The sequence below is a fragment of the Talpa europaea genome (genome assembly GCF_964194135.1).
Source record: "Talpa europaea genome assembly, chromosome: 12".
Classification (NCBI taxonomy): domain Eukaryota; kingdom Metazoa; phylum Chordata; class Mammalia; order Eulipotyphla; family Talpidae; genus Talpa; species Talpa europaea.
In genome coordinates, this window is record NC_140079.1 from 47,304,586 (window position 1) to 47,327,429 (window position 22,844).

General features: G+C 48.0%; 1 protein-coding gene across 1 annotated transcript; it reads left to right on the top strand.

Moving 5' to 3' along the window:
• Positions 1-7,695: 7,695 nt before the first annotated feature.
• MAP1S (microtubule associated protein 1S) lies at positions 7,696-22,290 on the top strand (the record flags this gene model as incomplete). The annotated part of the gene is made up of 8 exons (XM_084250029.1): positions 7,696-7,700; positions 7,840-8,102; positions 9,483-9,584; positions 10,922-11,022; positions 11,768-11,908; positions 12,485-14,846; positions 21,004-21,239; positions 22,098-22,290. The coding sequence occupies 8 exons, from the start codon at positions 7,696-7,698 to the stop codon at positions 22,251-22,253; spliced, it is 3,366 nt and encodes a 1,121-aa protein (XP_084106155.1). The 3' UTR covers positions 22,254-22,290.
• Positions 22,291-22,844: the final 554 nt, after the last annotated feature.

The following is a 22,844-nucleotide window of genomic DNA, read 5'->3' on the forward strand; positions in this document are numbered from 1 at the left end:
CTTCATAGATTTTTTTTTGAAGATTTATTTATTTATGCATACAAGAGCTGGGGTACAGGCCAGAGGTGTAGTGGGTGAGAGGATTCACCAGAGAAGGAGTGGGGAACAGAACAGGCAGAATGACCAAAGTACACTGCTAAGGGGAGCAGTGGGCGAGTCAGGAGAGGTCTGCTGCACCATGTGGGTTGCTCCCTGGCTGGCTGGGAATCGAACTGTGCTGCAATAGCTGCAGATAGCTTCATAGGTTGCGTCTTAACCCTTTCACCACCAGGGAGACCCTTGATAAATTTTTAATTAACATATCTGAATATGGTTAAATTGAAAAAAAATACTTGGATACAAATGAAAATGAAGACATACATTATCAGAATCTATAGGATACAGCAAATTGTAACAGGGAAGTTAATTGTAAAAAGAAGGAAGTTAATTGTAATGTATGCCTACATTATGAAGCAAGAAATGGGCCTCCTTGGTGGCACAGGGGTTAAAGTCTCAGCGCTATCAAGCTATTGCCAGATCCCAGGCCAGGAGGTAACCCCCATGGCATAGCAGACCTCTCCTGTCTTGCTCACTGCTCCCTGTAGTAATAAGATGCACTGCAGTGGTTTCAGTAGATACACCTGTTCTGCTCCCCACTGTGTCTCTGGTGAATTATCTCATCACCCCCCACACCTCTGGCCTACACCCCAGTTCTCGTATGCATAAATAAATAAAAGTAAATCTTTATTTTTTAAGATTTATTTATTTATTTATACAAGCACTGGATACAGTCAGAAGCACAGGAGGGTGAGAATCCACTAGAGCCAGAGTGGGGAACAGAATAGGCAGACCAACGAAATACAGTGCTGAGGGGAGCAGCAGGCGCATCAGGAGAGGTCTGCGCGCAAAAAGTAAATCTTTAAAAAAAAAGAGGCAAGAAATATCTCAAAAAATTCAACCTTACACCTAAAACAACTTGGAAAAGAAGAACAAATGAAATCAAAAGTTAGTAGAAGGAAGGAAATAATAAAAATTAGTGTGGAAATAAATGAAGTAGTAGTAAAAAATATTATACAGAAGATCACTGAAATCAAGAGTTGGTTCTTTAAGAAGATAAACAAGGGCCTCCCCGGTGGCACAGTGGTTGAGCGCTGGGTTGGAAAGCTGCCAGTTCTATCCCCGCCCACTGGGCGAGGGTCCCACATGGCGCGCAGACCTCTCCTGCCGCCCACCGCTCCCCTCAGCAGTGTACTTCGGTCCTTCTGCCTGCTCTGCTCCCCGCTCTGGCTCTGGTGAATTCTCTCACCCTCCCATGCTTCTGACTGTACCTGGTGCTTGTATAAATAAATAATAAATATTTTTTAAAAAAAAAGAAGAAGAAGAAGATTAACAAAAGGACAAAGCTTTAGCTAGGTTCACAAAGAAGATAGAAAATGATAATAAATAGGATTAGAAGTGAAAGAGGAGAAATTACCACAGATACCACAAAAATACAAAGGATCATAAGAGAGCCTTTGAACTATGAACAATTATATGTCAAAATACGCCTACTATGAATAATTATATGCCCCAAATTTTGATAATCTTGAAGAAATGGATAATTTTTTTAGAATGCTATTTACAAGATTGACCAGGAAGAGACAACTTGAATAAACTAATTACAAGTATTAAAGTTAATTAAAACGGTAATCTAAAACCTCCCTAAACACAAGGCCTCCCTGGTGGCGCAAGGGGTTAAGACGCAACCTATGAAGCTATCCAACCAATGAAGCTATCCGCAGCCACTGCAGCACGAGTTAGATTCCCAGGCAGGGAGCTACCCACATGGTGCAGCAGACCTCTCCTGTCTTGCCTGCTGCTCCCCTCAGCAGTGTATTTCAATCAATCTGCCTGTTCTGTTTCCTACTCTGGCTCTGGTGAAACCTCTGACCTCCCACACCTCTGGCCTGTACCCCAGTTCTTGTATGCACAAATAAATAAATCTTAAAATAAATAAATAAATAAATAAAACCGCCTTAAAAACAGATGTCCAGGATCAAATAACTTTTTAAGTGAACTTTATCAAATCTTCAAAGAAGTTATGCCCATTTTACTCAAATACTCCCCCCCCCAAAAAAAAAGACAGAACATTTCCTGATACATTCTATCATGCCAACATTACCCTCATACCAAAACCAGGCAAGGACATCACCAAATAAACAAACTACAGACCAATATTTCTAATGAATACAGATATGAAAATTCTTGACAAATTACTATCAAATTGAATTCAACAATATGTTAACAAGATTATATACCAATGACCAAACAGGATTTATTATAGGAATGCAAAATGCTTTAACATATATGGATCGATTAATGTAATACATTGTATTAACAAAAGAAAGAACAAGGGCCTCCCTGGTGGCGCAGAGGGTTGAGCGCAGTGCTGTGAAGCCGTCCCCAGCCTCTGCAGCACCAGATTGATTCCCGGCCGGCCAGGGAGATTCCCACATGGTGAGGCAGACCTCTCCTGTCTCACCTGCTTCTCCCCTCAGCAGTGTGTTTCAGTACTTCTGCCTGTTCTGCTCCCTGCTCTGTCTGGTGAATTCTCTCACCCTCCTGCGGCTCTGGCCTGTACTCCAGTGCTTGTATAAATAAATAAATCTTCAAAAAAAAGAAAGAATAAAAAATCACATGATTATGTCACTAAATGCAGAGGAAGTATTTGACAAGATATGGCACCTATTTATAATAAAAACTCTTAACAAAATGAATATGAAAGGAACATAACATAATAAAGGCCATGTATAACAAACCTACAGCCATCTCATCTCATACTTAACAGTGAAAAACTGAAACCTTTCCCTTTAAGATCAGTGCCAAGGTGGGCCTCCCTGGTGATGCAGAAGATTAAGATGCAACCTATGAAGCTATCTGCAGCCACTGCAGCACAAGTGCGATCCCCAGCAGGGGGCTACCCACATGGCTCAGCAGACCTCTCCTGTCTCGCTCGCTGCTCCCCTCAGTAGTGTATTTCAGTCAATATGCCTGTTCTGTTCCCCACTCTGTCCCTGGTGAATCCTCTCACCTCCCAAACCTCTGGCCTGTACCCCAGTTCTTGTATGCATAAATAAATAAATCTTTTTTTTAAAAAAAGATTAGGAACAAGGTAAGGATGCCCACTCTCACTCACCATTTCTGTTTAATTTAGAATTAGACATTTTAACTAGAACAATCATAAAAGAAAAATAAAAAGAATACTGATTGGAAAAGAAGTAAAACTATTATTGCTTTCATATGATATAATACAATACATAGAAAATCCTAAGACTCTACCAAAAAAACAATAAATGAGTACAGTAAAGTAGCAGTCTACAAAGTTAACACACAAACATTTGTTGCATTCTCAGATGCAAATAATGAGCAAGAAGAAACAATCCCATTTACAATGGCATCAAAAATAAAGAATAAAAGAATAAACTTAGCAAGGAGATGAAGGATTTATACAATGAAGACTATAAGACACTATTAAAACATACAGAAACAGACATAAAGAGTTGGTAAGATAGTCCATGTTCAGGAATGAAGAGAATTAACATAGTGAAAATGATGACTTTTACCAAAAGTTGTATATAGGGCCTCCCCTGGTGGCGCAGCGGTTGAGTGCTGGGCTGTGAAGCTGCCTGCAGCCTCTGCAGTGCCGGTTCGATCCCTGGCTGCTCCCCGGCCACCGGAGGGAGGGTCCCACATGGCACGCAGACCTCTCCTGCCGCCCGCTGCTCCCCTCAGCAGTGTACTTTGGTCCTTCTGCCTGCTCTGCTCCCTGCTCTGGCTCTGGTGAATTCTCTCACCCACCCGCGCTTCTGACTACACCCAGTGCATGTATAAATAAATAAATCAAATAAAAAATTTTTAAAAAAGTGGTATATAGATTTAATGTGTTCCCATTAAAATTACAATGATATTCTTCAAGAAGTTAGAACCAAAAAAGCACTAACACACGTAGTCATAAAAGACCTGGAATAGCTAAAGCTATCCTGAAAAAAAAGGGGGGGGGGGCAGAAGGGTGGTGGAGGCATCATGTTACCTGATTTTTAACTATTTTTAAAAGCAACAGTAATTAAAACAATGTAGTTTCAAAATAAAAATAGACAAATGGATCAATGGGACAAAATAAAAGGCCCAGAAATAAATCCATGCATATATTGACACCTATTTATAGTAAAGCAGCCATGACCATACAATAGAGAGAGTCTCTTCAACAAATGATGTTGAGAAAACTGAATGGCTACATGTAGAAGTATGAAACTGGATCACTCTAACTCCAAGCACAAAAATAAATTCAAAATGAATTAAAGACATGGATATAAGTCTCAAATCCATAAAAAATACATAGAAGAAAGCATAGATAATAAGTTCTATGATATCAATGACTAAAAATATCTTTGGAGACTCCTGTAGCAACAGAAAGCAAAATAAACAGAAAAGCAAAATAAACAATTGGGACTACATCAAATTTTACATGGTGAAAGAAAATACCAGATGAAAAAGATAGCCTACTGAATGGGAGAAGATATTTAACACATCACACAAGCAACGAGGGGTTAACATCCCAAGCACCAACAGAACTCACCTAAACAACAAAACAAGCAATAATCCAATTAAACGTTGGGCAGAAGATCTGAATAGACATTTTTCCAAAGAGGATATACAGATGGCCAACAGACATATAAAAAACACTCATCATCAGTTCTATTAAGGGGTTTGCAAAGCAAAACCACAATGAGATATCTCATACCTGTGAAATTACTAAGTGCTGGAGAGTATGTGGACAAAGAGGAACATTTATTCACTATTGGTAGGAATGCAAATTGGTGCAACCATCTTGGAAAATAGTCTGGACGCTTATTTTAAAAGTAAAAATAGAAATATCATACAATCCAGCAATCCCACTTCTGTGGTGAGTGTGTGTGAGCATATTTGTCACCTTTAATTTTGTTTTTTCTTTTTTAAACAGCAGAAATTTTGTTTCTTTTCACTGCCTAACAAAATTTTAATTGAAATTGGTCCCTTTTTTCTACTTTTTTTAAGGTTTATTTTTATTTATTTATGAGTACAAGAACTGGGGTGTAGCCAGAGGTATTTGTATTCTATCCAAAGAATACAAAACCATCAATTCAAAAAATTATATACGCCACAAGTTTATTGTAGTGTATTTATAATAGCTAGCATATGGAAGCAATCTAAGTGCTGACAAAGGATTGGATAAAGATGTGGTACAGATACACAAAGGAATACTATTCAGCTATAAGGAAAGATGAAATGTTGCCTTTTGCAGCAAAATGGAAGAAGCTTGAGAGGGTTATGTGAAGTTAGCAAGAAAGACAAAAACAAATATTGGATGATTTTGCATATATGGGTAACATATGAAGACACAGTGGATTCTGATAACCAAATTGAAATTATCTGAGGTTAAACAGGTTGGAAGGTGGGGAGGGAAAAAAGGTGAAAAGGATATAGGGATGTTTTTGTTGTTATCTTCAAAAGTAGAAAAAAAGGGGGGGCCTCCCTGGTGGTGCAGGGGTATAAGTCTCAGCTCTATCAAGCTATCCCTACTGCAGCATGAGTTCCATCCCAGACCAGGGAGCTACCCACATGGTACAGTAGACCTCTCCTATCTTGCCCGCTGCTCCCCTCAGCAGTGTATTTCAATCAGTCTGCCTGTTCTGCTCCCCACTCTGTCTCTGATGAATCCTCTCTGTCTCTCTCTCTCTTTCTCTCTCTCTCTCTCTCCCTCCCTCACACACACACACACACACACACACACTTGTGCACACGCATGCACCTCTGGCTACACCCCAGTTCTTGTACTCATAAATAAATAAAAATAAACCTTAAAAAAAGTAGAAAAAAGGGACCAATTTCAATTAAAATTTTGTTAGGCAGTGAAAAGAAACAAAATTTCTGCTGTTTAAAAAAGAAAAAACAAAATTAAAGGTGACAAATATGCTCACACACACTCACCACAGAATTCAAATAACTTTTTAAAAAAGTACAAATGGTCTCCTGCTCTACGTGTGAGGAGATGTTCCCTGCATTCCCTACACCAGTTTTTAGTCTGAGGACATTTTGGGACAGGTAAATCTCAACACACCAGAACATCAGGCCTTGGAGGCCTTAAAGGGAACCTTCACACCCACATCAGTCCCCAGTTAGAGTCACATCTTGGTACCTCAGGGCCCTTTATGAACAACTAGAAGAAATATGAACAATCATGGCTCACAGCCTTGGGCAGAAGGAAAAGCACAAACTTCAGTCAGAAAGTCCTAGGCTTGAAAATGACCCAATCAATAAATATACATGAAGGAGTAAATGAGCAAATGAATGGTGGATGAATGGGTTTTTCATCCCATTCCAGCTCAGCCTTCTCATGCAAAAAGCCAGGGCCCCAGGGAGGCCTCTGTCTAATCTGACCTCCAACATGCTCCCAGCCTGGAGAAGAAGACAGAGCCTGACACAGAAACTCCCATTCCCATTATTGCTCAGAGCACTAAGAGAAAAAAATCACAGCAGCTAGGACACAGGGAAGAGAGCCAAGAGGGAGGAAACAGGACAGAGGAAGGATGCTGGATCAAAAAAAGAGAGGAAGTGGATGTTAGAACATTAGCTTGCATGTGTCCAGTGACCGTTACACACTGACCAGGGAGGAAGTTGGGCTGAACAACTCAGATAATGAAAGGCAGCAGGAGGCTGACCCTGCTGCCAGACCTTTTCATTTTTGTCTTGATTTGCTTTTCACATCTCTGGAGATGGGAAGTTCATTCCTGAGGGAGACAGCCCAACACTTCCTGAGTCTAGGCAACTGTCAAAATGTTTTAGGGCCTCCCTGGTTGCGCAAAGGGTTAAGCACCGCACTATGAAGCTATCCGCAGCCTCTGCAGCACGAGTTCGATCCGGCCAGGGAGCTATCCATATGGCACAGAAGACCTCTCCTGTCTTGCCCACTGCTCCCCTGAGCAGTGTATTTCAGTCAATATGCCTGTTCTGTTCCTCTCTCTGTCTCTGGTGAATCCTCTCACCCCCCGCATCTCTGGCCTGTACCCCAGTTCTTGTATGCATAAATAAATAAATCTAAAAATAAATGTTTTACACAACCTGATTTTTTGAGTAGTGGCTCTCTTAGGTAAAAGGGTTGAATGAGATTGTTTGGGAAGGGAAGAGTACCCATATCCACCAGGCACTCAGACCCTGCCAGAGGATGGACCTCAAATCAGACCCTCAGGTGTTCAAATCTCTGTTATACTACTTACATGCCTGGTGACTTCACCTCTGCAAACTTCAGCTTCCTCTCCTTTGATCTGAAATGATCATGGTAACAGTACTTACCTATAGGTTTGGCCATGTATTCCGTAGGCTAATGGAATAGAATACCTGGCACATAGTATGTGCAGAAGTATGTCACCTTGCTCCAGGACCAGAGGGTTCCAGAATGTGTGACAAACACGTGTACTTATGTACCTCTAAACTTTTGCCTCACATGCTCTATCAAGCTATCAAGGTACCAACTACCTACATTTAGCAAACTCCTACAGAATCCTCAAAATCTTAGCTTAAGATACCTTTCTTTTCTCTGTTCAAGCCTTGACCTAGGCAGCTGGGATCATCTGGGCCTAGTTCTGATTTGGACCACTAGCATGAGAAGTGAGTTCCCTGGGGTCAAGGGTTCCGACTGGCATGCGGTAGGGAGAAGTCGAAGCTTGCTGAAAGAATGAATGAATGAATTGCATAAAGGGTCATCTGGAGGCGGTCCTAAAGTGGAAACTCCAGAGTCCACCAAGCTCTTGGGCATCCGCATCCCCCAACTCGCCGGCCCTCCAGAGGCGGGGCCGGGGGATGGGGCGGGGGCAGGGTTTCCGGGCGGGGTCTTCGGCTCTTCCGGTTCGGCCCCTCGGGGCGGGGCCGGCGGGGCCGGCGGGGCGGGCGCTGGCGGCGTCAGGGCGGTGCGAAGATGGCGGCGGTGCCCGAGCCCGCGGCGGCCGGCCCCAGCGCGAGTGAGGCGCCCAGCTCGCTGCTGCTGGTGGTGGGCGGAGAGTGCGGGTGCCCGGGGCTGCTGGCCTACGTGCTGGAGGAGCTCGAGCGAGGTTGGGGCGGGCCGGGGCGCGGGCGCGGCGGGGCGGGCGCGGGCGCGCGCCGAGATTCTGGCCCCCGAGGAAGGGGTCGGGGTGGGGGGTCAGAGGCAGGAGACCGCGGGACCTCGGGGCCGGGAGCGGGGATTGTTCGCGGGATAAGGACTGGACCCAGGGGTGTCAGGGTTGGGGGTGACTGGGGCAAAGACCCGGGGTGGCGGGGATTCAGCGGCGAGGGGTGGGGAGGCAGGGCGAGGGGGCCAAGAGCCGGAGCAGAGGATTTAAGGATTCCGGGTGTGGGAGGCCAGTGGGGCCCAGGGGCGGGGCGGCCGGTCGGGGGGGGGGCGGAGGCTGGATCCTGAGGGGCCGGGAGGGCGGCGCAGGGTTCCCAGGCGGAATTCTGGGGCAAAGGAGAGGGGTGGGACCGTAAACGGAGGAATCTAGGCCCTGGCGGCCTGCGGTTCGGTACCCCCTCACCACTAGGCGCATGACTCGGGCACAGGCCCTGGGCGCCCTTGTAGGAAGCGGCATCGGCGTCGGAGTTGGGCAGCCCCGCCCAGCCTGGGATGCAGACAAGGGTGCAGACCGGGGAGGGCACACGGGCTGGGCTTTGAGGCCCTGGCAATTGTGTAACGCGGGCGACCGCTCAACTTCCCGCCAGCCCGGGACCGTCGAGGGGAAGGCGGGGTGGCCTGCATTGCCTGGGCTTAGCAGCAGAGTAGTGCTGCAGGGAGGAGTAGGCCTGGAGAGGCTATGCCCAGAGCCGCGGGGTTCACTTTTAGTTGCTCTAAGAGAAGCTGCTAATTGGGGTGTGGGCGGGTGCGACCTGCCCAGAGGATTTGGCAGCTGGGGTGGTGACTCATGGGTGCACCTGCAAGGTTCACCTGCAGCCACTTGGCATGTAGGTTGGGCAGATGTGGTGCACCCCACACCGAAGTTGGAAGGTATTCACCCATGCATCTCAGAATGACAGGTGCCTTTCATGGCCTGTACAATGGGATTGCAGTCCACACTTCAGTTCTGAGGATAGACCAAGTTTAAGCACTCCCGTGGTGTCAGGGGTGCTTAGACAATGTAGAAGGTTAGGGGAGCATGGCAAGAGAAAGGGCCTCCGGGCAGTGAGAATGACCTGTGCCACACTGGAAAGTCAGGGGAGCTGCAAAATCAGAGGAAAGGGTGAGATGAAGGGGACATTGACCACTTGGGAGACGGACTTTTTTGCTAATGTTCTGAGTCTTCTCTGTAAAATTATAGGTTATGTTCTATGTTCTTGATGCAATGGGAGTCAAGGGGAGGATGCTGGGGTAACCCCTCTCACCAGATACTAGTTATTGAAACTTTCAGGGAGCTAAGGAGCCCAGCTAACCCCACACCCCCATGCCCTGCCCTTACCAGGCATTCGGTCCTGGGACATTGACCCTGGCCTCTGTAGCCTGGATGAGCAACTCAAGGTCTTCGTGTCCCGGCACTCAGCAACCTTCTCCAGCATCGTGAAAGGTGAGACTGGGCTCCCCAGGTGTCCTAGGTGCTTCCCTTCCACTTGTCCATTGGTTAGGTGTTTCTGAATGCTAGGCGTGGAGAGAGGGGGGCACGGTAATAAATAACCTCAGTAATAGTGTAGCTGAGATTCTCCCCAATGGTGAATACCAAGCAGTGGTGGCCACTGACCCAGTGTCAACGTCCTCAGTCCTCAACAACCGACAAAGCAGGAATTAGTGATTTTGTCCACCTTTTACATATGAGGCAGCGGAGGCATAGGGGAAGGGAGACCTCCAACCAGCAGTCTTTTGGGTCAGAAGCAGCTGGGGCTGGCGTGTCAGGTGGTGTGTCATATAGAGGCTTAGTAGTAGGAAAGGGCGTTTAGAAAGAGAGGCACTGCGAAGATTGAGGGCCCAGGGGTGGAATATGGGCCCCGCATAGGGAGGGACTGTGTCTGGCTTGTAGTGGTGACCTCTGTAGAGGACCAGGTGCACAGTAGCTGCTGAATAGATGGGCTGAGAAGAGGCCAGATGGAGGAGTAACCAACTCTTCCTTGGCCTCCTCCCTACCCCACTCTCTCTAGCATGTGGCTAGGATTGGGGAGCGGGCAGGGGTGACCCAGGGTGAACAGAGCAACTGAGTGTGGCATGGGTATTCCCTACAACCCCCCCCCCCCGCCCCCAGCATGTTGAGTCACCTCCCAGCCTCTGGGTGGGAAGGAAGTGTCTGTCACCTCATTGTCCCAGTGACTCCTGGTGGCTTCCTGGCCTCTAACAGGATGAAGGGCTAGAAATCCCATCTGCTCTGTGTGACCTTGTTGGCCACTTCCCCTCTATGTGCCTTGGTTTCCCCCTAGTGAGACAACATCTGTGTGATAAGACTAATACTGACAAGCATGATATTTAGAACACATCTGGGCTATGGGGTCAGACCAGGCTTTGGCTCCCCCCTCCAAGCCCATGAGGCTTTATGCCCCACCCACCACTTCCTGATCCTCAGAAACCTTGGTCCTGTCTCAGGGCCTATCCCATATGAGCCCTCTTGTGGGGCATCCCGTTTTGGCTCTTCCTGGGTTCAGACTCCTTGTTTATAAAATGGAGTGATCATGGTATACCCCACAGAGCTAACAGTTGGGAGTAGGGCCCCACAAGAGACCTTGTCACCGCCATGCTAGTGTGTGACCTTCAAAATGGCTTGTTGATTCTGCCTTATGATTTGTGGTTCTTCCATGTACCTCTTAATCCTGGGTGACCCTCTGGCTGGAGTTCCCAGGAAATAGTCTACAGGAGCCTGTGGCTGCCTGGGGCCTCACAGGGCAGGCAGTGTCTGATCCTGGGACAGCCCCAAACTCATAGGGTCTGGTTCCCTCACAGGCCAGCGGAGCCTACACCACCGTGGAGACACCTTGGAGACCTTGGTCCTCTTGAACCCATCCGACAAATCCCTGTGTGATGAGGTAGGCAGGGATCGGACCCTAGGGGAGATAGCCGGTCACCATTCCTATCCTGATCTTCCTTGTCCCTGACATCATGCTGTATGAAATCCTTGTCTCTATACAGGAAGCCACTCCTGATGATTCCAGCCTCAACATACTCTCTCCTGGGGAAGAATTGAGATCAGAAAAGGCTGGAATTTGGGAGAAAGGGGTGGGACCGTAAAGATGGAAGGGAACAGGCAAGACTCTGCTGATGTGCTTTTACCCATATGGGCACATTAGTTATCAGCACTGAATTCTGAATACTCAATCTTGTAGGCTTCTGAAGCCTTCGGCCAATTATTGCCCATCAGGGAGATGAGTACAATAGAGCCCTGGGGCACTCCTCTAGAGACCCTTGATTCATCAGATAAAAAATGTTCACATTTACTCCTTCAAGGGGCTTACTCTGGAGGATACCTCCCTCTGCATGGCTTTAGGATTGGGCTTGTGGGAGCACAGAAAAGGTATAGAGGGTCTCCAGGAGGAGTGGGCTTTGTAGGATGGAGTTGGGCTTTGTAGGATGAGTAGGAGTTTGCCGGGGGGGGTGGAGGTAGGGCCCAGCAGAAGACCTCGAGTATACCCTTCCAGATTCTATTAGGGTTGAACATTGACCTAGCCCTGGGTTGGGACCAGAACAGGTATAGATTTGGGGCTACCCCAAAGAGGGGTTCTGGTTATGTCACTGCATAGAATAGCTCCTATAACACTCTTCCTCCCACCCCAGCTTCGGAACCTCCTGTTGGACCCTGCCCCTCACAAGCTCCTGGTACTCGCTGGGCCCTGCCTGGAGGATACTGGGGAACTGCTGCTCCAGACAGGGGGCTTCTCATCCCGCCACTTCCTTCAGGTTCTGGGGGACAAAGAGGTAAATACTTTTGCCCATCCTGGCTCATCCCCATCTGGCTGCATGCTACAGCGACCTGCTGCCCCCCTTCCCGTGAGCCCCATCCCCTCCTGCTCTGTGGACCGTGGTGGTGGCACATGTGCCCCCTGTTCTCAGAGTCCAGTCACGGTAAAGACTGTGCCTAAGGTCATAGGATGTCCCAGAGGCTTCTAGTGGTGCCCAGATTCCTGATCCTCTCTGGGACAGAGCTGGGGGGTGGTGGTAGGGGGGGCAAGTGAGCAGAAAATGCTGCCAACCTCACTTTCACACTGTGAATGATATGGTAGTATAGTGATGCTGAATAAAGCCAGCACAGAGGTGGGGCATGGAGTCTGTTGTGGGGATTAAGAGCAAAGGCTTAGAGGCAGGGAAGGGTTGAGGAGAGGGACAATAGGTGAAGCCAACCTGGGGAGGGCTGCATTTTGTCCTGGTCTCTTGAGTTAGCAAGAGACCCTCCAAACTCCAAGAAGCAGGATGGGGTATCTGCCTAGTTTTCTCCAGGGTCTGGGTGTTGCCTGGCACTGGGTAGCCCCTTAACCTTTCCCTGCCCCTCTACAGATCCAGGATCTACTGGTCTCAGCATCACCTCCTACAGAGCCTTCCAAGCTTACCATCACCTGTCCAACCTTCGGGGACTGGGCCCAGCTGGCTCCTGAAGTGCTGGGCCTCCAAGGGGTGCTGCAGCTGCGACTAAACCCACCAGGGCAGCTGCCAGCCTCTGAGGGCCTGCGTGAGTTCCTAGAGTACGTGGCTGAGTCACTGGAACCGCCGTCTCCCTTTGAGCTGCTTGAGCCACCAGCTTCCGTGGGCTTCCTCAGGCTCGCTCGGCCCTGCTGCTACATCTTCCCTGGGGGTCTCGGTGATGCTGCCTTCTTTGCCGTCAATGGCTTCACTGTGCTGGTTAACGGTGGCTCAAACCCCAAGTCGAGCTTCTGGAAACTGGTGCGGCACCTGGACCGGGTGGATGCTGTGCTAGTGACCCATGCAGGTGCTGACAGCCTCCCTGGCCTCAACAGCCTCCTGCGGCGCAAACTGGCGGAGCGGGAGGAGGCAGCAGCTGGTGGGGGCTCTGGGGATGACCGTCTGCGCAGACTCATCTCCCCAACCCTGGGGGTGGTGTTTCTCAATGCCCGTGTGGCAGCTTCACGCCTGGTATGCGGTGAGGATGAGGCAGAGCTGGCCCTGAGCCTCCTGACTCGCCTAGGCCTCACGCCCCTGCCCCTGAGCCGTGGGCCTCTGCCAGCCGAGCCTACTGTGCTTTTCCAGAAGATGGGTGTGGGCCGGCTGGACATGTATGTGCTGCACCCACCCGCAGCTGGAGCTGACCATTCTCTGGCCTCTGTGTGTGCCCTTTTGGTATGGCACCCTGCTGGCATTGCAGAGAAGGTGGTACGTGTGCTGTTTCCTGGCTGCACACCACCTGCTCGCCTCTTGGATGGTCTGGTGCGCTTGCAGCACTTGGGGTTCTTGAGGGAGCCTGTGGTGACGCCCCAAGATCTGGCAGGACCTCGGCGTGCTGAGAGCAAGGAAAGCGTGGGCTCCAGGGACAGCTTGAGGAGAGAGAGCCGGACAAAAGCACCTGCCAGGCCTGTCCAGGAGCGCTCTGGGGTGGCCCGGAAGGAACCACCGCGGGCTGAGGCCCCTCGAAGAGCTGAGAAAGAAGTTAGGCCCCCCCGGGAGCTGAAGAAGGAACCCAAGCCTAGTGTCCCTCGGGCCCAGCCCCAAGTCCGTGAAGTGCGCCGGGCAGCCTCTTCTGTGGTCAATGTCAAGAAAGCAGGTGCCCAGGCAGCCCCTAAGTCTCGCAGAGCACCTGCTTCCACCAGTCTTGGTGGCCCACCAGCAGAGAATGGACCCCACAGCCCCCCGAGCTTCCAGTGCAGAGAGGCCAGCCCTCCCTCAGAGACCCACAGTTCCCCTGCCCCCCAACAGGTGGCCGCACCTAGTCAAGAGAGCAGCCTGGAACTGGGGCTGAACCTTGCCAGGGAGAATGCAGGCAACTCACAGGAGAAGTCTCTGGAACTGCCATTAATCAACAGCACCCCCCAGCCATGTACCCCCTCGCCTGTGGAAGCCCACCAGGGCCCAGCCGAGGGCAGTGGGCGGATGTCCCTGAGCCCCCTGCGGGGTGGGGAAGCTGGGCCAGATGCCTCACCCACAGTGACTACACCCTCACTGCCTGCTGAGGTGGGCTCTCCACACTCCACAGAGGTGGACGAGTCCCTGTCTGTTTCTTTTGAGCAGGTGCTGCCGCCAGCTCCTGCCACTGCCAATGAGACCGGGCTGAGCCTCCCACTGCGGGGCCCCAGGGCTCGGCGTTCAGCTTCCCCACACGATGTGGACCTGTGCCTGGTGTCGCCCTGTGAGTTTGAGCACCGCAAGGCTATGTCCATGGCACCAGCTCCTGCATCGCCTGGGAGCTCCAACGACAGTAGTGCCCGGTCCCAGGAGCGAGCAGGGGCTCCAGGGGCTGAGGAAACGCCACCCACGTCTGTCAGCGAGTCCTTGCCCACCCTGTCTGACTCAGACCCACTGCCTGCTGCCTCTGGCACTGTGGACTCAGATGAGGACACAGAGGGCTTTGGGGTCCCTCGTCATGACCCCCTACCTGAGCCCCTCAAGTTTCCCCCACCTCTGCCCACTCCGCCCAGCATCTGCATGGTGGACCCTGAGATGCTGCCCCCCAAGCAGGCCCGAGTAGCGGAAGCCCTCAGCCGTACCCGCAAGTCCCTTGTCCGCACCAACCCCGGGACTACAGCCCCCAAAGCCACTCCAGTGACTACTGCCAAAACCAAGGGACTGGCAAGTGGGGACCGGAACAGTCGACCCCTCAGTGCCCGGAGCGAGCTCAGTGACAAGGGGGGTCGGGCACCCCTGTCCAGGAAGTCCTCAGCCCCCAAGACAGCTGCTCGAGGCCCAACTGGTAAGTGCCTGGGGACTGGGAAAACCTACAGTAGGTTACTGGCCAGCTCCTTCTGTGCCCTGTTTGTTGTGTGACCTCAACCATACCCAGGGTTCCTGAGACCACCACACACCCCGCCTCGGCCCTGATTCACTGGTTTACCAGGAGGAGGGCATAGACTTGCAATTGAGACTTACAGCAAAAGGACCCAGAGCAGACAAGCAAAAGGGAGGCCACAAGGACAGGCATGAGCCTCCTGTTGCCGCCCTCATGGGGGGGTACCCACAGTGCTGACTCCATCTCTCACTATGTTAAGAAGATCTGTGTGGGGTTCTGTCTACCAGGGGAACCCAATAGACTCAGCACCCATAATTTCTATTGGGGGCTGATAACATAGGGTCTCTCCCCCAGCCCCCACCTGACATGACCCTAAATTCCACTCTCCCAGAAAGGGGAAAGCAGGGATCCATGTAAGCCACATTCATATATGGACAGTTAGTAGAGTGAGCTGCTCTTAGGGTTTAGGGAGGGATGGAAATCCAGGTTCCCTGACACCAGCCAAGGGGCCAACCTGTCAGCTTTCTGAGAAAAGTGGTCTCAGTCCCACAGTGCTTAAAATTTTTTTTAATGGTCAACTATATGAAACAACTTCCTGTCTTTTTTTTTAAATAAATTTTATTTTTATATTCCCCATACAATTGCAACCCCCTTATTTTGACCCCAATCCCTCCCCTCCCCACCCCCCATAGAGTGTCTCTTGTTCATAGTTGTTTGTTGATTTTGATATTTTCTTTCTTATAGTTATTCTTTTTCCTGGTCCCTTATTTAAGTTTTCTAGATTCCTGCTATGAGTGAGACCATCCGGTATTTTTCTTTTTCTTTCTGGCTTATTTCGCTGAGCATGATCCCTTCCAGCGCCATCCATGTTGCTGCAAATTGCATGTGTTTATCTTTTTTGAATGCTGAGTAATATTCCATGGTATATATGTACCACATCTTCTTGATCCAGTCATCTATTTTTGGGCATTTGGGTTGTTTCCAAAGCTTAGCTATTGTAAACAGTGCTGCTATAAACATAGGGGTGCAGGTGTTCTTTGGAATGGATGTTTCTGTGTCCTTTGGGTAGATACCTAGGAGTGGAATTGCTGGGTCATATGGAAGCTCTATGTTTAGTAGGTCCAGAAATCTCCACACAGCTCTCCATAGTGGATGGACCAGTTTGCACTCCCACCAGCAGTGCAGGAGAGTTCCTTTTTCTCTACATCCTTGCCAACATTTGTTGTTGATAGTTTTTTTAATATGTACCATTCTCACTGGTGTAAGATGGTACCTCATGGTAGTTTTGATTTGCATTTCCCTGATTACAAGTGATACAACTTCCTGTCTTAACTCTGTTTAAGTGTGCAGTTCAGTGACATTAAGTGCATTCACATTGTTGTTCATCCATTACCACTCTCCATGTCCAGAACGTTTTCATCTTTCAGAACTCTCTCCATTAAACTCATTCCACAACCCCTCTTCCAGCCCCTGGCAGCCATCATCCTAATTTCTGTCTCTGGGGACCTCATAAGTGGAATCAGTGTTTGCCCTTTTGTTTCTTTCTTATTTCACTCAGCAAAATGTCCTCAATATTTATCCATCTAGCCTGTGTGAGAATTTTCAGTTTTTCAAGACTGAATAATATTCCAGTGTCTGGATGAACCATCTTTTGTTTAGCCTCTCATCATCCAGTGGACAATTGAGTTGCTAGGAGCATGGTGTACAAATGTCTGAGATATTTCCTATCATTCTGTGGACTGCCTTTTTATATGGTTGATAGTGGGTTTTTTTGATTCCTAAGTTTTCAGTTTGTAAAGTCCATATTGTCTCCTTTTCCTTTTGTCTCCTATGCTTTTGGTGTCATATCTAAGAGATCATCAAATTCAATGTCCTGAAACTTCTGTCTTAGGTTTTCTTCTAAGAGTTTTATAGGTCTGGCTCTTGATCAGTTAAGTTCATTTTTGTATGGGGTGCTAATTAAGATTACAGTTTCATCTTTTTGCATGTGGAGAACCAGTTTTCCAAGCACCTTTTATTGGAGAGACTGTCCCCATTTAATGATCTTGGTGCCCTTGTCAAAAATCTTTTGACCATATGTGGGATGGTTTATTTCTGGGCTCTGTTCCACTGATTTATATATCTTGTCTTTATGCCAGAACACATTGTCTTGTTACTGAGCTTTATAGTAAATTTAGAAATCTAGAAGTGTGAATCCTCCAACTTTGTACTTCTTTTTCAGGATTGTCTTGGCTATTTGGGATCCCTTGAAGATTCCATTATACATTTTAGAATGAATTTTTCTGTTTCTTCAGAAGAACATCACTGGGATTTTGATTTTGATCTATAGATGGTTTTTAGTAGTGTTAATACCTTACCAGTATTAACCCTTTGCACTCCGCTGTCCCCTCTCAGGGGACATCAGAATTTTAGCATATCACTCGGATGTCCCCTCTCAGGGGACATTGCAATTTATTAGTGATTACGGGGAATTGAGGTTATTTCAACGCAACTTTTTGAGACATGCATGTTTCCCTGAAGTTTTATCTTGAAATGGCACAAGAAATTAAATCAAAATATCGTAAAATGGTTCGGAGTGCAAAGGGTTAAGTTTTCCAATTCATGAACGTGGGTGTCTTTAATTTCGATGCCATTGTAAGTGGAGTTTTCTTAATTTCCCCCTTTGCATTTTCATTGTTATTATATAGAAATTCAACTGGTTTTGGTTCACAAACTAGTACTTTGATGATTTCATCTATCAGTTCTCACAGATTTCTTTTGTGTGTGTGGAATCTTTAGGGTTTTCTATACTACTACATTTTGTAGAAGAGATAACCTTACATTCTCTTTTCCAGTGTGTATGCTTTCACACCTTTTTCTTTCTTAATTGCTCTGGTTAGATTTCTAGTCCCATGTTGAATACAAGAGGTGAAAGTGGCATCATTGCATTGTTCCTGATCTTGGAGGAAAAGCTTTCAGTCTTGGACCATTAAGTATTATGTGAACTCTGGGTTTTTCATATATATAATTTTTCTTTTGTTGAGATAGTTTCCTTCTATTCCAGGTTTGTTGAGTGTTGAGAATGTTGAGTTTTGTCAAATGCCTTTCTGTATCAGTTGAAATGCTCATGTGGGCTATTCCCTTGTTCGGTCAATGTGATGTGTGACATTGCTCAGTTTTCGTTTGTTGAACCATCCCTGCACCCCAGGAATAAATCCCACATGGTTGTGGTGTGTTATCATTTTACTATGCTACTGAATGTGGTCTCTTGGTATTTTTGTTAATTTTTGCATCATGTTCTTAAGAGATATTGGTCTGTATTTCATTTTTCATAGTGTCTTTGTCTGACCTTAGTGTCAGGACAATGCTGGCATCATAGAAAGCATTTCTTGCTCTTCAGTGTTTTGGAAAATTTTGAGAAGGATTGGTATTAGTTCTTCTTTAAGTGTTTCGGTAGAATTCACAGGTAAGCCCAGACAGTTTGATCATTGATTCAATCTCCTTACTATGGAAAGTTACATTTCTTTAAAAATTTTCTGTTTCTTTGTAGTCAGTATTAGTAGGTTTTATTTTTTAGGAATTTGTACTTTTTTCCTATTTGTTGGAGCACAGTTGTTCATAATACTCTCATAGTGTGTTTTTATTGCTGTGGAGTCATAGTGGTATCCCCATTTTCATTTCTGATTTTACAAATTTGAGGGTTTTTTCCTTTTTCAATTTTGTTAATCCTTTTTAGATTAGAAGAACCAACTTTTGGTTGGTTTTCTTCTGTTGTTTTTTTTTTTATTTTTTTAATCTGCTGTTAATTATTTCCTTTCTTCTAGACTTGAATTTAACTTTTTTTCTAGTTCCTTAAGTTGTAAATTTATTGTTGATTTGAGTCTTCTCTTACATCAAATATAAGCATTTATAGTTATAAGCTCCCCCTGAGCTGTCTCAACAGATTCTCTCTTTGTCTCTCAACAGTTTGATTTTGTATGTCAGTATGGGTCTGTTTGAGTTCATCCCATTTGGATTAATTGAGCTACTTTGATGCTTATGTTTATGTCTTTCATCAACTATGGCAAGGTTTTATTCCCTGCCACCTTCTCTTCTACCCCTTTGACCTTTTCTCCCTAGCATCTTCGCTCTTAACCTTAGAAGCCTCATATCATTTATTAGCATCACTAGTTTTTAAGAGTATTTTGCTTTGTGTAATCCACTTTGTAAAGTCCAATATTTGTAGTTTTGACTTGTTTTTCTACACATAATTCCCTCCAACTCCTTCCATTCCATTTTGCTGTAAGTGGCAACATTTCATCTTTATGGTATATCCATTGTGTGGATATACCATACCTTGATCCAGTTCTCTATCAATGGGCACTTAATTGTTTCCGTACCCTAGCTATTGTAAATAATGCTGCAATAAACATAGCAAGAGCACATAATTTTTTGAGTTGATGATAGATCCCCAAGAGTGTTTCCATTTTTAGTTTTTTTAAAAAAGATTTATTTATTTATGCATACAAGAATTGGGGTACAAGGCCAGAAGTGCAGGGGGTGAGAGGATGCACCAGAGACAGAGTGGGGAACAGAACAGGCAGACAGACTGAAATACACTGCTGAGGGGGGCAGCGGGTGAGACAGGAGAGGTCTGCTGCTCCATGTGGGTCAGCTCCCTGGCTGGCTGGGGATCGAACTCGTGCTGCAAAGGCTGTGGATAGCTTCACAGTGCTGTGCTTAACCCTTTCGTGCCACAAGGGAGGCCCTCCATTTTTAGTTGCTTAAGACAAATCCAGATTGCTAAAGGGTAAACATTCTCAGCTTTGCAGGCCAGCTGTCTGTGCCATAATCATCTCGGCTGCTGTAGGGCAAATGCAGCTCAGTAAGTACCTGAGTGGGGCATGTGTTCTAGTAAAGCTTAACCACAAAAGCAGCAATTGCCAGGCTATAACTTAGGGCTCCTACTTGACCGCTATCCTGCCCATGGAATCCTTGATCTCTTTTTTTTTTTTTTTTTAATTTTTTTTTTATAGAGGCATGTTTTATTTATTTATTTGTTTGTTTGCTTGTTTTGTTTATACATGCACTGGGTACAGTCAGAAGCGTGGGAGGGTGAGAGAATTCACCAGAGCAGGGAGCAGAGCAGGCAGAAGGACCGAAGTACACTGCTGAGGGGAGCAGCGGGCGGCAGGAGAGGTCTGCGCGCCATGTGGGACCCTCCTCTGGTGTCCGGGAAGCAGCCAGGGATCGAACCGCTGCAGAGGCCACAGGCAGCCTCGCAACCCAGTGCTCAACCGCTGCGCCACCGGGGAGGCCCGGAATCCTTGATCTCTTGTTGCCATTATGCTCTGCCTCCAACTTCCCCACACTTTGCACAGCTTTGATGACCTTCCCTTCCCAAGGTTCCACTTGGGTCCTTGTTTTCTCCATCCCTAGCTATGAGTGGGAGACTCTGCTGCCCTAGAGCTGGGGTCTTATTATTCTGCAAATGCCACAGGTGCCCCATGGGCCCACACCCTGAGCTGGGCAGTGTTTATGATTGTAGGATGGTTTAAGTGTCGAGCAGACTTTACACACCCAATACCCTGCTGTGATCAGCTGGTCATGAGCCCACGTGCCCAGGAGTGGCTACATCCCCTTAGACTCTGGATTCACTCTGTCTCCATCCAGACTGCCACATCCTGAGTTTCCCTTTGCAGCTTTGTTCCTCCCACACCCCCTCTGGGTCCCTATCACTGTTGGGGGCAGGGTTTTTTGTCTGCTTGGTCACCACCATGTCCTCAGGGCCTGGCGGCCCAGGAGGGTGTGATCAGTGTCTCTTGAGTAATTGAACATGTGGAGACTGCAGAAGCAGCAGCGCATTCCAGGTTCTGGCTGCTGTGGGAGCTCAAGCTTCTCAAAACTCCCTTTCTGGAAGCCCTTCCCAGTTGCCCCCACCCTCTGACTCTAGGGTTGTCTGTGCTCAGGCACTGGCCAGGGAGGTTCCAGGCACTGAAAGGGAGCCTTGGGTGTTTGCAGAGATCATTGGGATAACTGCCCCTGCCAGTGTGGTGCTGTGCAGAGAGATGCCAGTGGTGCTGGGAGCCTTGTCTTGGGTCCTGGGTCTTGGCCCCTTTCTGGTTTCAGAAACTCATGACTGACCCTGTTCTCTTGCTTGCAGGGGCAACCAGCAGCCGTCCAGGAGGATCAGCAGCTTCATCTGGCTCTCCTGTCTACCTTGACCTGGCCTACCTGCCTAGTGGGAACAGCACCCGCCTGCTGGATGAGGAGTTCTTCCGGCGCGTGCGTGCCCTCTGCTATGTCATCAGTGGTCAGGACCAGTGCAAGGAGGAAGGCATGCGGTCTGTATTGGATGCACTGCTGGCCGGCAAGCAGCAGTGGGACCGTGACCTCCAGGTGTGTAGCCACTTGAGGCCTCAGGTAGTCTGACAACACTAAATGTCATTATGACGTTGCCCAAGCTCTTGGCATGGAACATGGGGTGAGATGCCTTCTGATGTCTTATTGTTAACCCTGCACAGTCCTGTGAGGTCGGTGCCACCTTCACCCAAGTCACAGAGGAGGAAGTAGATTGTTCCCAACAGGACAATGAGACCAAAGTGAGGAGTCTGTCCCAGTCTCGGGACCTTGTTCCCATCATGTCCATGTCCTTATCCATCTGTAGCAAACTTGGACCTGGAGAGAGCTGGTTTGACTCCCTGACTCTTAACCACTGTGGTCGCATGAAAATTAGCCAAGGAAAATGATGGGATATGTGGTGTCTATGCAGCTAGAAAGTTGAGAATTTATGCAGAGGCTGTGCTTGCTCAAAGCCACATAGAAATAGAGCCTTACATATTGAGCCAAATCTAGGTAGACAGGGAAGTTTCCAGATACATGGTACACAGGTATTGTGTGTGAGCACTGACACCGGCCTTGTATGAGCAACCTCTGCTCTTACACAGCTGATAGAGCAGAGTCCCAGATGGGAGGCACAGCAGGTGGGAGCCAACTTGACTAACCAAGGAAGCAGAGGGAGATCAGAACAAGAAAAGGGGGGAGCAATGGAGGCAGAGGGTGAATAAGAAGCATGGGGTGTGGTCCAGGGATTCACAGAGCTATGATGAACTGTGTTGTGAGGGTCCTTTGGGTGCTGTGGAGAAGGGAAGGGACTTTGGGGCTGGTCTGGCTGTAAGCATCAGGTGATGCACGGCAGTGTATGGAATGGGATGGGAAGCCACTTCACTCAATAGCGGTTCGCTTGTCTTCTCACAGGTCACCCTGATTCCTACCTTCGATTCAGTGGCGATGCATGAATGGTATGAGGAGACGCATGCCCGGCACCAGGCTCTGGGCATCACGGTGCTGGGCAGCAACAGCACTGTATCGATGCAGGATGAGGCCTTCCCTGCATGCAAGGTGGAGTTCTAGTACCTCCCCACTGCCAGAACCTGCCACTGTTCTGAGATTCTCCTGCATCAGAAATAAACCAGGTACTTCAATTGGCTGTAGCCTCACTTCCTCGTACCAATGGGATTCTTTGTCTGAGACAGTGGGCCCTCAGTCCCAGGGGACAGATTCTGAGGACTCCCCTGGTGGCTCCAGGTCAGACCTAGGGGTGAGAGTACCTCTCAGGTAACAACCATGCTGTCTACCGCCTTCCGGTCCAACCCAGTGACCATAAGGGTCCATTTGACAGACTGGGAAGGTGGCATTCCCCCCAAAGTCAACTGCAGGACCCCTGTCACACAAACCAGTCAGTGCTGAAGTGAGCTGTGAACCCAGTCTCTGCTCCAAAGCCATTAAACCAGTGAAACTCCATCTCAGAAACCATTGGCACTTATGGCAGGAGAGGCACACTCTGCAGGAAGGGCTTCAGAGGGATCCCCCCTTCCTGTCTCTGTACCATATAAAAACACCTAGATAGAGTATTAGACAAGGTCCCATCAAGATGGATTGAATGGCTACCCCAAAACCACATTAGTCTGAACCCCAATACCTGTGAGTATCCCCACAAATGGA